Raw genomic sequence first — 17,804 nt, 5'->3', positions numbered from 1 at the left:
ATAAACCGCCAATTCGACCCGTTTTTTTCCTTTTTAAAAGGAGAGTTTTTGTGTCAATTGTTTTTGTTCGCGTTAAAAACTAAGGTCCAGAGATCAATTAGGAACCGATTAGGTTACACGTACGTATGGGCGCGAGATTCGGAGATTTCTTTTGTTTGGATCAGTTAGATAGGCAGAACGTGACCGGTGTCCAGCACGAACCGTTTGATCAATTCCTTGTTAGATATTAACCCCACACCTGCTAAAACAATTGATCACCTGACTAATTTTCCCACCACAAAAAGTATAAAAGCCATCCTTCTTTCCCTCTCGGGGGAATTACCGAACGTCAAAATCGGTCATCGCCTTCCCCATCGCAGACCTACACTTCCGTCACAGACATACACTTGTGTCATTGCCCAATCAATCAATCGTTTTTATTAGGTGCTCGAGGCACATACTCAGCACCGCAAGAGCACAGCTGAGAAAAATTATATACATTTACAATAGTACATATTAACAGTGTATACAAAACTGTCAGTTAAATACAAAATATTTCAGAGAGAATAATCAATACATTAATAACATTAATACAGAATAACAATGAAATATTATTAAAGAATAGCAATGTATACAGAGTTATCATATGTAGAAAATATTGCAGACAGAGTATTTAGAACTTAATAACTAACATAAGAAAAATAAACTTAATAACTAAAATTAAAGCTAAGAGAAAGTTCAATGAAATAATATAGAGGAAAAGTGTGCAGAGAAAACACCGGGAGTAACTCCATATTCTCTTGAAATAAGACCGTTATGGAGGTACCGCAAAACTCCTTGGAGTAAACTTGTCCATAAGGGCCTCCAAGACATCTTGAGTACTTGTAGAACAAGTTTTGCAGAACAAGTCTTGCAGGACAGAACCGCCAGGAATAACTCCATATTCTCTTGAAATTAGTCTGTCAGGGAGGAACCACAAATACTCCTCAGAGTAAACTTGTCCATAAGGATCTCCAAGACACCTAGAGTACAGGAGTACTTACCGAACACAAAATGCACTTGCAGAACAAGAATTAGACGAGGTCAAAAGTATTTCATGTGTAGATTGATTCATGGTAACTTATGTAGTAATTGATTAAAGCAAGAACAAAAAAAATCAGGAGTCAGTTTATCGGAATTTTCATTGATTCCATCAGATTTATCAGGTTGGATGGTGTGAAGTTCAGAAGAAACGGTAGTAAGCTATTCTCTGGTAGCAGTTGGTGCAATAATAGCATGCTGTTTGACTAGTCTGTAAAATGATTTGAAGATCTCTTTATTCATTAACAGCTCTTCATGCTTACATGGCCAGTTTAAGTTGTAACTTTTAACAGTAAATTCTAAGGCCAAGCGTTCAGCTTCCAATGAGATACATTCGAAAAGATAATGATCGACACCATCAGGCTGATTACAGATGGAACAGAAAGAAGTTTGTTTACCAGTGAACCTTTGTAAGTAGATAGAAAACTTACCATGACCGGTAAGAAATTGAGTAATATGTGTACTGAGAAAGGTCCATTTACGCTTCTTGAGGTAATCTGTAATGCAGGGTATAAATTTGTAGGTTACGACATTATGTTTTTGGTCCCAAGTATGCTGCCAACGATATATGAGGTCGTCATATAGTAATTTTTTAGTCGTTCTATGACTGATCTTGTTATATATAATATCGGAATGTGTATCAGTCGCAGCTTCTTTTGCAAGTTGATCAGCTCTTTCGTTACCAGCTATCCCATGGTGACCACGTACCCAAGTAATACTGTACATGTTATTGGAATTGAAAATGAGAGTACGTATGTCTGTTGCAATGGGGTGCAATTTTCTGCTATGAATGAGTTCTACAGCAGAAAAAGAGTCACTTACAACATGAATAATTTTATGGTTACAATAAAGTTCAGACCAGAGAATTGCCAGGTGAATTCCCAGCATTTCAGCCTGAATAACCGTGCAGGAATCATTCAGTCTACCCTTCTGATAGAAGATTTCTTCATTGTTACAATATGTCACCGCTCAGAATCCATTTGGACGACAACACGGGAGAATATCCCACTAGTATATGCAAAGAGGTATGAACGCATATTTGTAAACTCTCTCTCCGCCATGTGCGCAGTTGCAGGATAGGTTGTTATAACAGAACTTAGAGTAATTAGGTTTGTAATTTTTTCCCGCAGATGATTGTAATAAACTGTTGTTTTGTTTTTAAATGGAGTCTTTACTCTACTTAGCCAACGTCTTATCGTCGACCCCTCTGACTCTCCTCCACTCGAGTAACGCGTAACCGAACGTTACTACCCTCCTTGACAAGAAACTTCCTTGACAAACTGTCGGAAAAGAGAGGACTTTCCAACCTCCCGGCAGTTCACACATGAATTAGAGCTAATCCCCAGACTGACCAAGGCCTCTACGATTGAAATACACTAACTGCACGCGCCCTTTCTATTTTTTTACAAAATTAATAAAGTGGATTTTTTAAAACTTACATGTTTCATAAATTTAGGTTTACTCACTTGTGTTACTTGTAGAATTTAAGTGATCCGAATTTAAAGCGACTAAGTTTTAATAGAAATAAAATGCTTCATTAATAAATCTTTATAATACTGAAAATCTTAAAGTAAACTTTATCAAATTTATATCAGCAAAATTTTATTTTGTGACGTTAATAACTTAAATGCTTTATATAACATCGTCACCTCTACGTTGGTTGATATGATGAAGTTGAATCTTGCTTTACAGTTTCGGAACTAAAAACTGTTTATTAAACTCTTATTACACCATTTGTTTAGTTATTTATTTATAATAAATCATATTTACAATTATGTTATTACAAATTTATTATTATTTATTTTATATTTATTGAAATTGAAATTTCTTAAAACTATAATATCCTATATTAAATTCGTTTATTTTCTAATATTCTGAATTAAGTGAAAATATTAAAAAATCCAAATTTTAATTTAATTAAAATAATATTAAAACGAATTAAATTTAAAAATTATCTTAAATCGAATTTTTCAGTTTTAGGTCAGCCACGTGTAACAGTTGTTCGTTATTAACTGCTTTTACATATTTCCCCACCTACATATAATTTGCATTTATAAAAGTCATGTTTAATTATTCGAATAAATGCAATTTATAATATTTAAATTATATTATTAAAACATAAATTATTCCCGAAATATCAACATAAATTCATGCTTTTCTTATAATTTTAATACCGAATATTATTAATTACGATTTATAGTATTTGATAAACTGTAATTATAAATATATTTATATCCTGCTTTTTACATTTCCAGCTAAAAAAATATATTCCAGTGTGTGAGCAAATAATCTTGTATCACTATTCTTAGATATTTTCTGAAAAAGTTTTAAATTTCTAACTTAAGTTTTGTTACGTTGACATTTAAATAAACCAGAGCGACTTTGTGTTAAAATTTGAATTTCCATGCCCTGTAGATGGAATTGAATGTTTCAAACTACTAGAATATTAATGTTATCTTTCATTAACGTAATTATTTTTTGAAAAATACTTATGTACTTTATTTTAACTTAATTTGCAGTCTACGCACGTCATCAATGGCGGGACAATCATACGTCTGTACGATTGTGGCGCCATTGATGACGTGGCTTGAAACAGTTATTCCAGGTGTTTCTGTTTTGACTATGTTGATTTACTAAACAAAACCAGCAACGCAATTAAGAATAAAGCTTATATTTTACTAATTTTATAAAAATAATTTAAAACAAATTTTAGAAATGATAAGGATTTTATATTAGGTGAAATATTTTCTATGAAAAAATGTCTGAAATATTAAAATTTTTACTTATGTGCAGGAATCAATTGTTACTTATTCAGACAACCTAAACCTGATCTAAATTATATTATTATACGTGTCTAATATACTTTTAATTGAAAAAAATCCAGTTTATTATGTTTAATTTACCAAATATACCAATATGTCTTTTCAATTTTAGAAAACCTTATAAATTATTCGTGTTTTAAAATAGCTTAATTTAAGAATTAGAAAAAATGTTTATATAAGTTGAGGATACTTTTTCAAATTGCCTATTTGTGACAGTGTTGACACAATTGTTCAACAATTCGAATAGGTCATGGGTCTTCCTGAATGACGGATTGGTCAAGTGGAATTTTTCGAGTTTATTTTCACAAGCATAACGTGTAACAAGAATTACTACTTACAGTATTATGTTGTAAACTAATTTATAGCAAAGTTTTTTTGTCCAGTTCTGTAACACAGAAATTTGAAAGTGCTTCTAATTGTTTAACAACTTCTTCATCGTCTGCTATACAGTTTACATTTTGGAACCAATTCGAATAGCTTATTCTTTATATTTTATTAATAAATTACAGCTATTTCGTTTGATGAAACTCTACAAGCTGCAATGTTCTACTACCAGTTTGTGTTTTACACTTATATTTATCTGTTGTTCTAATTAGTTATATTCGAAAATCTTCAAATATTAAGTTGTTGACATTCTTGACATACGAATGATTTTTTAACATGTTGTTATAACTTTTTTCCAGGTATGTATTATTAATGTTTTAGAAAATTTATAATACTCATCTGAGAGACAAAGGCGTGAAGGTTTGTCTACCACCTTCATTTCTCTCTAGATGTATACTGCAAGAAACGGATGGTGAGTGTATTGAAGCAGTATTTTACTAGTAAAACTACAGTTGATGTTCGAAGCAAATAGATCTATCAATATGCGGGTTGGATCTAATAACGTGAGTGTTAAGATGGCTTTAAACCTGATAGAAGTGTTTGCATTTTGGACACCAGGAAAGGTGCGTATTGGGCAATAGTAAGTCGGAAAACGTACAAGTAGTTTCGCAAATTTTATTGCAGAGAGCACGGATAAGTTTGTGTAAAGTTTTTAAAGTTTCTGTATATAATAAATACATTTTTATTTTAGTTGAATAAATACATTTAAATACTTAGAAAAGAATTGACACTGACTGCCGGTGATTTAAATTAAATAAAAAAGATATTCCGTGTAGGTCTGTAAAGCATAACCACCTGAAACCTAATAATACGAAAGAAGAAGCGTAACATCCACGTAAATAAATGAAGTAATTTCATTGGATTCGAAACTGGAAATACCATCTGCAATGTCAAAATTTTGGATTGACAGGTAGGAGGAGAAATAGCATTACTCAACATAGAACTTAGTTATAGAAAGGCATGGAAAACGGTCGTCCAAGCATATTTCGGCCAGCGACAAACCGAAAGCAACATGAAAATCATCGCGTTTTTCGTGGTTCTTATCGGTAAGTTAACAATTTTCAATAATATTTATATTTTTAAATTGATAATTTAATATTTAGTCTTGAATGCTTAAACATCAATTTTATATTGTTGTTTTTTTATATTCTAGGTGAAATTTTTTAAATGATACTTGTTGAAAACTAGTTAAATGAATTAAAATTATTTTACTCACAATTTTAAATGTTCTGTGAACTTTTTATTAAATATACGTCGGATTTGTTAGTTTGACAAAAATAATTTTCGTTAATTAAACTTTACTTATTTATTTACTTCAGGAATTGCAACCGTAGAAAACAGCAAAGCGTCAAAGAATGGAATAAGGAAAGATGTTTCGTTTGCTGCAGGAAATCAAGACAAACGAATAGTTGAAGAGGTTTCAAAACAACTGCCTTCTTTGTCAGGTGGCGTTTTAGATGTCATAGGTAGTACAGGGGATGGACAAAATGGTATTGCTCCATACAACTTTGATTATACTGCTGTCCGAGTTGTGGCTGATATTTTAAAGAATATTGATGTATATAATTTTACAGCGTGTATTGTCAATGAGGTTAGTTTAATGTATTTTATTATTTTAACCTAATTCTGTACTATTGTGACTTTTGTTTCTTGCAAACATTCATTTTTCTAAACTATATATTATTAACAAATAAATTAAATATTTATGTATTTTTAGTTAAGTATGTCATTTTATTTCCTCGCTTTAAATAAATTTCGTGTTTTTTAAATAAAAGTAATAAAAATGTTTATTTTCTCTGTAACATGTCGACTCAAGTTGTTTATAAAAATAAGCTATTCATTAATGATTAAAATTTTCGTACGTCTGTTTGTCTGTCTTCTTAGAGAATTATGACATTTATACGCTAACACTTTCCCTCGTTGTTTCTCATTACCTATTTGTACTTTTATTTTTCTTGCTAGTGTCGTGTTACACGGTTTAACTCTTTCTTTATTAGACAAATAAAGAAATATTGAAATTTTCAGATTAATATTTTAATTAGTTTAACAATATTCGTTTCACTAAATACTGAATATAAAAGTGTTTAGCCAAACATAAAATATCAATTATATAAATTAATTTTTAATAATTAGTCTAATTATGTTTAATAATTTTTCTAAATTATGTTTGAAATAGGATTGACATTCAGCATTTACAAATATATATACATGTATATTTTTTCAGCTTGGAACTAATTTGGAAAAATGCTTAAGGGAACTTGAAGAACTTGGCTTATACATTAGTTTCATTCTAAGGGAAATTGACAAATTACTTTCCGGAAAGGATGCTCGTGAAGAAAGTTGCTCCTCGTGTGGTAATCGCCAAATTCCAGGGTTTACTCCGTCACCTAATATGGATTACTGCAACTTTATCGGTAACCTTACGGATAATTTAGAGTGCGTGTTCCACGAGCTTGGTAAACTCCGTTGTCAACAATATCTGAGCGATACTTTTAAACCATTTGTGGATTGCCTCGGAGATTTCGTCGGAAGTCTTCCTAGGGACAAAACAGACCAAACTAGATGTCTGAATAGTTTCAGTGAGATTAACAACGTTCTAACAAATATTAGAGATGGGATACGAGGTAAATACTGCACGATCGGAATATAAATATCATTTAGAGCCAGACCCCATATCTAAATCTAAATATATAAAATTGCTTGTCCTGACTGACTCACTCATTCATTCACTGANCCCGTATCTAAATAATATATAAAGCGACGACAAATATAATTAATAAGTAATATAAATATATTCTAATAAAAATAATTAAATCATTAATTTAAATTTAAATCAATGTCATGATTATTATAAATTTTAAACAATGTAGTATGAACAATTAAGAAAATAAAATCGATAGCATGCAAACTTGGTTCTTATTCTATATTATTAATTTAATAAACAGCACTCATTCGCTATTTCTTCGTCTCGTCTTAACATTTATGACTAATCGTTACCTCTTTAATTATACACGTGATGTCCTGAAAAATTACATTACGTTTGTATTTGGAAAGTGGCCCACCAATGGCCGAGCGGTGTTTGTATTCTGAACACTGGGAGTTCGGTCGTGAGTTCGCGCTTCCAGGTTTTCTTCACGTCTGTAACATTTAAATAGAAGCCATTTTCTCTTAAAAACCCCTCGCGGAAGGCACCCCCCTAGTCAAAAGAGTAAGCGGGTCGCTGTATAGCCGAAAAGCTCAAACCTTCAACACATTACAAGTGAATAAATTGTATGTGAAAATCTTTTTCCAAATAATCTGCAAAACGGAAGTTAGTAGATCTTCAATTTTTTACATTAAAATTACATTTTACATTTTTTTTATCAAATATCGGTTGACAATTTTTAAATTTAATATTCTAAGACTTTATATATTACGAGTTAGCTAAGAATTCGCCTTATTAAATGAATTATAACATGACGTCTATTTACATAAATTTATTTTCTTAGTTTTAAATTGTGAAAATTAATTTCCTACATTTATTCCCGAAAAAATTTAAAAGTTTGTCCTCAATTGTACTTACCACGTAAACTACAAAGTAAGAAAATTCCAATTATAACACTGTGTTGCTCTGGTCCTTCTAACTTATAAATGAACTTTTGGCAGAAAATATCTAACAATGGTGATACAGGATGAATTGCTTACACACCGAATTTTATTTGAAAATATTGTATACCGTTGTGTATAGAACAAAACATATAATCACATTCAGTGCAACACAAGAACTTTTAAAATCCTTTTTAATTTATACCATCGTCTATTTAATTTGTTAAGGAATTTGTTGACAACGATGTCCGTTAATTTTTACATGACTACGTCAGACAATTTATATTATTTTCGAGCGATTTTTTCTATAGGAAACATTATAACTTTTTTATTGCATCATCGCCGTCTTTATTATTAAGATGTAATTATTTAATACTTTATACTTAATGTAATTTTGATATTTTCGGCAAAATAAATATTGTTTTTAAAAATATAATTTAAACATTAAAAATTGCATTTATTCGAATAATATAACATGACAAATATTATTGGCGTAACTCAGAACAATATGCAAAAACACTTCTCAATAAACGCCTGTTGTTTACTGTTGGAAAATGTTAAGAAGCTAAAGCTAAGAATTCTGATTCAAAGTCATTTAAAATAAACCACGGTTGAATTTTCTATTTTGCCAGTTGAATCAGATTATTATATCGTTCACAAATATAATTTAAGCGATTGTGAATTTGTCAAATTTCAAAATTAATAAATATAAAATAATGTGAATAATGTGAGAATCGGAACGGATATTATATAATTACATAATAAAATGTAGAGTTTAAGAAATCGATCTAGGAAACGGCCTTAATCTGCATCGTATTCGAAGACGTTTCTTTTATTTTTCGATTGAGAAAAAGTAAAAATACTGTTTTACATCGGAGCAAAATTTTTCTCTTCAGTTATTGTGAAAAAAAAAATATATATATATATCTTCTACGTGTTGTTTTGATTAACGAAAAACACATCTATCACTTTTGTGCCAAAAGGGAAAGTCAACTTCTCTTTTACACTTTCTTATCTCTCACTTTGACAACCATCTTTGTATCTACCCCTTGTTTGTGAACGTAAACCTATGATTTTTATTGGACGAGAAGTTGACGTTAAAAAGGACGATTTCCTTTGATTCAGATAGTTTTCGAAAAATATTCTCGTGTGTACGAGTCCAACGTCTTTATCTTTTTCCACGACCCTCGTTCGCCGCAATAATACGCTATCTTCGTTTCAGGTTTGAATAAGAAGTCTTCTATCCAGACCTACCGTTGAGATAGTATATCTAAGTTGTTGTAAGCTGTTTCACTCTCGCGATCGAATAGAGGTCTCGCATCTCTTTATGTGTCGATTAATTTGCCTTTCATATTTTGGTCCACATTAAATTTTGTTTTGTTGCTTTAATTTAATTGGTCTCGTTATTAAACTCAACTCCGACTCTGGATAAAATACCAAAACTCCACGCCTCCGACTCCACAGCTCTGATAATTATTAACCAAACAGTCGATTATTCTGATTAGAATGTACAAGAGAAAATTGACACCATGATGAAGAATTTCGAATCTCATCCTCAACAACTGTTTCTTAGTTGAAATATTACAAAGAATTTTAGGAACACTCTGTTTCAAAATATTCCTTACGGGGATAAAACTTGTCTAATAAAGGAGATTTTTTAGAAAGACTTTAAAATATTTTTCTGAGATTAAAAGGTGCCGATGAATTTTCAACTGATATAGTTTTTAATGAAGACCAATCTGATATATTGTTAAGCCGATTTTTCGTTCTGGCTAAAAATGTGATAGATAGAGAATCGGAGATGAATTTACTAAATGATGTGATGGATATTGTGGACAAGGCACCGTTCCAAGTTTCGATGCACTCTCCGGTCTCAGATTTAATTGAACAGAGAATTATTCATAAAGCTATTGTTATTCAGTTAATTTGGGTAAAAATGTTGTTATTCTTATAATATTTTTTTGTTCGTTCCAAATATATTTTGCGCTGTATTGGTAGCAATATCTGTCATTTCCACAATAATCGAGACTCTGGGATTTATGAGTTTATGGGAAGTGAATGTAAATATATTTTCTATGATGAGCTTGATTTTGTGCGTTGGATTTTCTGTGAATTTCCCTGGATATATGACGCATGCTTTTGTAATGTCGTGATGTGAGAAGCCAAATCAAATTCTCAAAGATGCCTTATATGAAATAGATTATCCAATTTTTGAAGTAAATTAATAAAATTTTGTTTACTTTTAACATAATTATTAACTAAATTTCATTAATTCTTCAACCATTTCTGAAAATTCCAGAATTTATTCTAAATGTAATATCGCCGTCTTCCTCCGCGGCCCTTTCACTTCTAAAAATTTGCATAACTGTGTTAAACTACTATAAAGTAGTACAACATTTGATTGCTAATAACTCTGATCAACACTTTTAGTGAATGCTAGAAATTTAAAATATAGTTTGTATACTTTTAACGTAGTTATTAACTAAATTTTGTTAAAATTTATTAGAAGACACTCCGACAGTTCCCTTGTCAGTGGTCTTCTTTCATATGTTCAGTTGTCTGCACATTCTCATCAGGACCTTGACAAAATGTTTCATGCCACGTGGTCCAAACAATTTAACTTCGTCAAACAAAAATAATGAACAGGTAAGGAAATCAATGATTTTAAACTATTGTCGTCAATAATATCAAAATATCCGTTAAGTCAGAAACAAATTATTACAGAAAATAGTTTTGAAATTGTATGAGTATAAATAATATAAATACTTTTATATTATTTTCTACCACTATAATTTAATTCTTAAATTATGAACTTCAATTTTAGTAATCGTAGTAAAAGAAATAAGGGTTAATGTTACGTATGGTTCCAAAATGGCCGCGCTTCCGACTGTTCCAAGGTCTATATAAGAAGGTCAGGACACGCGTGATCTACTTCTTGAGCTGCCATTTTGGGGTTTTTTTAGTTGCTGTTTTAAGCAAACTTGTACGAGCAGTCAGTTTTATATGACATTAATTAAACTAAAATTGCATAAATCCTGTAATTTCCAGTCAAAAATATAATAATAATTTCGGACGATTATGCAACCCCAATTTTATGTAACGTTTTCATCAAATAGTTTAAAAAAACAAGCATCCTTATCTTTTGCTGTCAGGATTGAAGTTAATTAAATAGGTACTAAAACTGATGCAATTACGTATATACCACTTCGTAAAGTGATGCAATAACAACAAAAAAATTTAAAGTATAATAAAGAATAAAATAATATAATATAACAAATCTATAATTATTTTTTCAAGCACGATTGGTTATAAAGTTAAGATGAAATTCAACAGTATTATTAATAAATGTTGTCATTGTAATGCTTATTTTATAATAAATAATAGATGTGTAGATATATTTTTAATTTTAAATAGCATTCAAAACATTCCAAAAATAAGATTTAAAATTAAATTATTTGACAATAAACTATATATATATCTATATATATAAATTACGTGGCAATATATATATATATATATATAGGTACGTAAACAAAGTATTCATAGAACTAGTACATTCTGAAGGAAAATAGTACATTTTTTGAAGGCGCTTCAGTACGTTTTGAAATTTCATTGCGGCAACACTGATATATATATATTCAAATATTACTATATATATATATATATTACTGACAAAAGTAATATAAGAAACGGTGGTGAGTTATCTAACTTGTGTGAATGTAGTTAAGTCATTTTATTCTCTGTATCTTCTTTTCCCTCATTGTGTGGAATAGATATGACACCGACAGTAGAGAGAAAGGAGAAACAAGATATAATATATTTTGCTAGCCAGATGGTGTAGACAATTAAGGAATCAACCTACCCTTTTCAAGAAAAATGAGATCTAGTCAGACGTATCAAAATCTCCAGGAATATTCAGGAAATATTTACTGTTTTTCGGATGTCAGATTCCCTGACTTCCCTGCCGTCTCCTGCAGACCTGAATTAGAATTACGTTTGAATTTTAACGAAGGTGGTTATGTCTCGTTAAATTAATACTTTCTTCTCTGTTGAATTTTTTTAATAAAAAAGTAATTTTTTTATATATTATACTCATCACACACATCGTTGTGAAAGTAAACATAATTTATATCAAAACTGAGCCCGAGGCAAGTCAACCGCAAGCATGGAGCCCGAGTACGAAATTTCGCTCGTCTTCGCACGGCATCGACGCTCCGATAATTGGCAGCCGGAAACACCGTATACGAAGAGGAAATGAACGACAGATCGACTCTTCGATTTTACACCAATCAACTCATGTGGAGACAATCTTTTTGACTGCAGCTTGAGAGTGACCCCTTCGCCGTCATGGAAGCTTTGTCCATTCCACTACGCCTTGCTCTGACTCCAGAGTTAACACAATTTGTTAAGAGACCAGCCCAGCAGTACGATGAGTCCGTACCATTCGACAGACCATGTGCCGTTGAATAAACGCCACCCGAAAAATTAGCACCACAGCCTCCACGTTGATCAACTTGCACTCGAATCCTGACTAGACAGTTTTAAATCAACCCTTCTCAAAATAACTATTCTGCGGCATAAACAGCCAATTCGAACGGTTTTTTTTTCTTCTTAAAAGGGGAGGTGTTGGGTCGATTGTTTTTGCTCGCGTTAAAAACTAACGACCAGGGATCTATTTGGAACCGATTAGGTTACATTTACATATGGGCGCGAGATTCGGAAATGTCTTTTGTTTGGATCAGTTAGATAGGCAGAACGTGACCGGTGTCCAGCACGAACCGTTTGATCAATTCCTTGTTAGATAGTAAACAGCGATTGTTACGATTTGAGATCTTTACAGGCTAAGATCCTAATAGAGAATAAAGAAACAAGTTTTTTGAATGTCTGTGAAATAATTTAGAAGAAAACGAATAGGAAATAAAAATAAAAGATGTCCATACACAATTTCCTCGACTTGTTTACTTATTTCAGACACAACAAAGCTTTAATAACTTTTTTTCCTATAATAGAAACTCTATTAAATGAGATGAAGTTGAACCAGAATTATCGAATATTTCGTCTTCTAAATTCGCGCATGCTATTAATTCAGCGATTAGAGCAGGAATGTCCAACCTTTTCGTTTCTCTGTGCCGCATTGGAAGAAATCAAGGAGTTTCGGGCCACAAGTATATATTATATATCAGGGGTGGCCAACCTGCGGCTCGTGAGCCGCATGCGGCTCTTTGAATGATTATTTGTGGCTCTCTATAAATGTACCCGAGTTCCCTTTTCATTTTTGTGTTATTATATTTTAAAAAATTATTATCGTTCTGTATGTGTTTCAAAATGTCTTTTAAATTACTAACAACAAATATGAAAGATTAAGTGCAACGTTGTAACAAATTTCATTTCCGTCCAAGTTAAGAATGATATGACTCATGGAAAACTGCGCGAACGAACATAAACAGTGGCGTAATCGTCCATTATCGACCGACTCCAGACCGATTTTGAATTTGTAAACTGTCATTGCAATGGACAGCTGACATTGTGCTCTGGAAGAAACAATTTGTATCACTCTTGCTACGGATATAATTCTGGAATTTTTTGCATACCTTTTTAATACGTATTTAATTGCGGCTCGCGAAAAATTTCAAATTTTGAAAAATGGCTCGGACTATCAAGAAGCTTGGCCACCCCTGTTATATATACTTGTGGTCCAATATAAAAGTATATTTAAGGACTAACATATCTAAATTATAATAATATGTATTAAAACTTCATCACGAAAAAGGATATTTTAGCAAATTACTTCTACAGACACTTTCAATTTTTACTTAAAAATTGATAAATTCATTTATTATAAATGTAAAGAAACAAACGAAAATTTATTTAAAAAACACGAATATTTGTTTCATTTGCATCTCTAATTAATAAAAAGCAACGAAACACTATTTTAAAGTGCATTTTTATTCAACTAATACATTTATGTACAATATGTAGCGTAGAAAGTAGGCAAAGCGCCAAATGATATATTTTACATGAAACTAAAAAAAGTAGCCACATATGGTGTAATGTAGCCAAATCTTGCAAGGCTGAAAGGAATAATAAATAAAGCTTGAGTTATGACTCAAAGGATTATAGACCCAAATGCGAGGAAAAAAGAGAAAAGATAGAGAAGTGAGAAAGGTTGGAAGATTAAGAATCAATATTTGCATAACAGAAAGTCTATTTAACCTTTCTCACTACTTTTTATCTTTTAAACTTCCTCTTCTTTCCATCCTTTCCCCAAATTTGGCTCTATAATCCTTTGAGTCACAATTCCAGCTTTATTTAGTAATCCTTCCTCATTCACACATCTCCAAGTATTTGAAAATACAGTAGAGCGTCGTTTATCCGAATCGATTGGGGATTGGGGTTGTTCCGATAACCGATTATGTACGAAAAAATATACAAGGTCTGTTCAAAAAGTATCGGACCTTTTTTTTCCGCGTAAACCAATGATGCGCGACAGGCCTCTTTCGGTGGAGTTGTAGAGGGGACAGTCATGCACAGCCCTGAATTTTTTCCCGCCTGCAGGAAGCGTCAGTCGTTGGCAATCGGCCTATGAGTGAGGTCATGTAGTGCGCTCTCGTCGGATTTCACTAAGCTGGAAAATGACTGAACAACGTGAGCAGCGATATTACATCAAATTTTGCCAAAAACCTTGGCGATACCCAAGCGTAAACCATTCGCAAGATTCAGCAGGCTTTCGGGGACGATCCTCGAGGCCAAAAAAAGCGCGGCAGGTCCGCAGCAATATCAAAGGTCATGTTGACAGTTTTTTCGACTCTCGTGGGGTGGTGTGTCGTGAGTACGCACCACAAGGCCAAACCATCACAAAGGAGTACTACCAGGAGGTCCTTCGTCGTCTTTCCGATGCTGTGCGATGCAAACGACCGGATCTGTGGTCGATCAAAACTTGGCAGCTCCATCGTGATAACGCATCCGCCCATTCTGCGCATCTGATTCGGGCTTTCGTCGCCAAACACAATACTCCTGTGGTTCGTCACGCTCCTTACTCTCTCCACATGGCTCCGTGTGACCTTTGGCTATTTTTCCAAGCTGAAAATGCCGCTAAAAGGAACCCGAATTTAGTCGAGAGAAGACATTGTGCGGAATCCGACGGACCGGCTGATGGCCATTCCAAAAGATGAGTTCAAGCAGTGTTTCCAGCAATGGCAGGAACGCTGGGAGAAGTGTATACATTACCAAAGAGACTACTTTGAAGGGGATTAGGGTTTGGTACCTCAAAGTCAATAAATTTATTTTTACCGACCAAAGGTCCGATACTTTTTGAACAGACCTTGTATTAACCTATTCCGTGTTGAAATTTTTCTCTGTGGCGTTTCGCTTCGCGTTGAATTTTCGTCGATGTTAAGCCCAATGTAAACTTTTAAAATAATAATCGTGGCTATTGTAACGTTAAAAATTATTTCTTTATTCTTTACAAACAAACCAAACATATTGAAAACTAAAAACAAAATAATTATACTTTAGAGGTTAATCTATTATCAAAAACGTTCGAATCAGCATGACACACAGTCCTCAGATAAACACCACACAAAAGTGCCAGTGCTGCCAGCTAAAACAGACACATTAACAAAAAAAAATATTGGGGTAGCCCAAGATATAGCCGAAGATTGCAGCGCCACAGCACTAGCGAAAATTGAAATTTGCCTACTGAAATTCTTTCGGATAAATGGCGCTATACTGTAATATAAAAGTATGAACTTAACAGAGTTGTAAAACTTGCATTAAAATTCGACAACTAAACTTCGAATTAAACGAATTAGCAAAAGATTTATTTTCAACGCTAACATTAATTTCAACTGCGCTTTGACGATACAAGTAAATATGCCGTTAAATGACATTTAAATCAAATATACACATATACAATTAATGTTTTGATCAGTGTTAGTGAAAAAATAATTAAGAGCCTGAACTTGACGAAAATTTTGTGGGTGGAAAATGAATTTTTACAAAATTAAACTGTGGAAAAATTTTCCCAGCGAAAACAATAATTTAATTGTCGGAGGATGTAAACGTATCTTTCTCTGAAGTCACTTTTTTTCCCAGGTGACACATCGAATGTGTGACGAGGAAACTAACCAATAAAAATTACTATTGTACAGAGAAATCAAACTAGTCAGAAATGTGCAGGAAAAAAATAATGGGAGGATCCTCAAATAAAAGAAAATGTTTGATGACGACACAGAGACTTCGTCTATCACAGAGATATCGTACGCATCGAAAGTTTGCTCGTCTCTACAGTTCGTCGCTTATCTCCGATACATCGCCCATCTTGTTGATCCTAACACGTTATCCTATCCATCCTACTGTACTGCTATGAACGCTCCAGTTCCACACGTCGAACTATCCTGAACAAACAAATTTTCGAACTATCTATTCGCCAATCCTCTGGTTTAACGAAACGACCAATCTCCTCGAATTTCGCAAGGTATTTATTTATTAGCGGAGTACTGAAAATTCTTTCTCTCGCGGTTAGGGCCCGCGGTAAATGCTTATATGGAATAATTAGCTGTTGCTAAGATTCTTATGAATCTTTATAACTAATGCACCTAGATGTAAAATGTTTTACAAATAAACGTGTACTTGTTAATGTTAATCTGATAGTTGAGATCATCTTTCTCCACCGGTTGTTACCCGAATTCTTTTCCATCCTGACAATTAACATTTTCCTCTTCACATCCAATTTTAAAACAGATTTGTCCGGTCTGAAAGTGCAGAAACCAAGATATGATGCTAAGTTTAATGTAAATTGCGAATGTTCTAAGAGGAAAACTAATGAACAGTATTGATGAGACATTATTGCTGAAATTAAAAGTAGCCAGACCGCATGGTTATGTTCTTACACGACTCCAGGAGAGTCAAAGAAATGACTTCATGGGAAACGTTGAAGGTATCAGATTTGTAAAAATATTAAACACTAGGTGGTAAGATGGTAACAACGATTTAACATTTGATATTTGACTGCGAGAAATAAGCTAAATACTAGGCAACGTGGTGAATTGTGAGAGGGAACAAAAATTGGTTCCATTGTAAATGTCAACGATAGGTAAAAACTTAATTAATATAATATAAGGAATACCTTTTATTTTCGATTTTTTTTCTTTGAGAGTTATGTATTAAATTTCATCTTCATTAAGAAAAAAGTTAATTACTTACCGAAATGAGAGCAATCGATTTTACTCCATGATCAGTCTTAATTTTTGTTGAATTTAATAATATTGAAAAATTTGAATATTGTGAAGATCGAATTATTGTTAATCATTAGAAAAAAAAAAAACAATCGAAATTCGTGCATTTTTAACATATACTTTATTGTTCAATTTAATTAATCACATGCATTTGCTTTTACGCAAGACTTAGACGTTACATTTTAGAAGGAATCTAGTGGCAAGAATATCACCTAAACGACACTACAAAGAATACCACGATAATGAATAATCATTACTAAAATATCTCCCGTAATAATAATTATAAGTATATTATTTAATTTAGTTATAATTATTAAATCTAATAAGGATAGAGCCAACGCCTCCCTGTACTTGCAAATTACTTAGTAAGTAATTAATAATAATTGCGATAAAATAGTTCCATATAATTTAGTATTTGTTGGGATATTAATAAAATATATGTTTTATAATATAAACAATAATCATTAATACACATTGCAAAATAAGCGAATACGTAAACATAATTGTTTAGTTTTTAAATATTAAATTTTTTAAATGGTTGCAAAGTAAGATCTGATACCAGGTCATTATAGAAAACTATCTAATGATGATATGTTCGTATGTCTTATCATAAATGCTTCCTAATGCTTTATTAATTCATTTATTTTTAATCATGTTTAAAGTCAGTCTATTTTGGATTATCTGTAATCTCTCATTTATATACTTTGTACATATGCTG

At 32.2% G+C, this 17,804-nt stretch overlaps 1 protein-coding gene across 1 annotated transcript; it reads left to right on the top strand.

The window, feature by feature from the left end:
- Positions 1-5,232: 5,232 nt before the first annotated feature.
- Positions 5,233-6,954, top strand: LOC111640117. Its single transcript, XM_023386118.1, has 3 exons — positions 5,233-5,311; positions 5,585-5,856; positions 6,490-6,954. The coding sequence occupies exons 1-3, from the start codon at positions 5,278-5,280 to the stop codon at positions 6,913-6,915; spliced, it is 732 nt and encodes a 243-aa protein (XP_023241886.1). The 5' UTR covers positions 5,233-5,277; the 3' UTR covers positions 6,916-6,954.
- The last annotated feature ends 10,850 nt before the right edge of the window (positions 6,955-17,804 follow it).

Source organism: Centruroides sculpturatus, unplaced genomic scaffold (genome assembly GCF_000671375.1).
Source record: "Centruroides sculpturatus isolate CEXI.00-Female unplaced genomic scaffold, Cexi_2.0 scaffold1221, whole genome shotgun sequence".
NCBI lineage: Eukaryota > Metazoa > Arthropoda > Arachnida > Scorpiones > Buthidae > Centruroides > Centruroides sculpturatus.
The sequence above is the reverse complement of the archived record's forward strand: the minus strand, read 5'-3'. Positions and strand labels throughout refer to the sequence as shown.

Coding starts and splice junctions, on each gene's coding strand:
- LOC111640117 (XM_023386118.1), top strand. CDS start 5,278: ATGAAAATCATCGCGTTTTTCGTGGTTCTTATCG. Junction 5,312..5,584: donor GTTTTTCGTGGTTCTTATCG/GTAAGTTAACAA, acceptor TATTTACTTCAG/GAATTGCAACCGTAGAAAAC. Junction 5,857..6,489: donor CAGCGTGTATTGTCAATGAG/GTTAGTTTAATG, acceptor ATATTTTTTCAG/CTTGGAACTAATTTGGAAAA.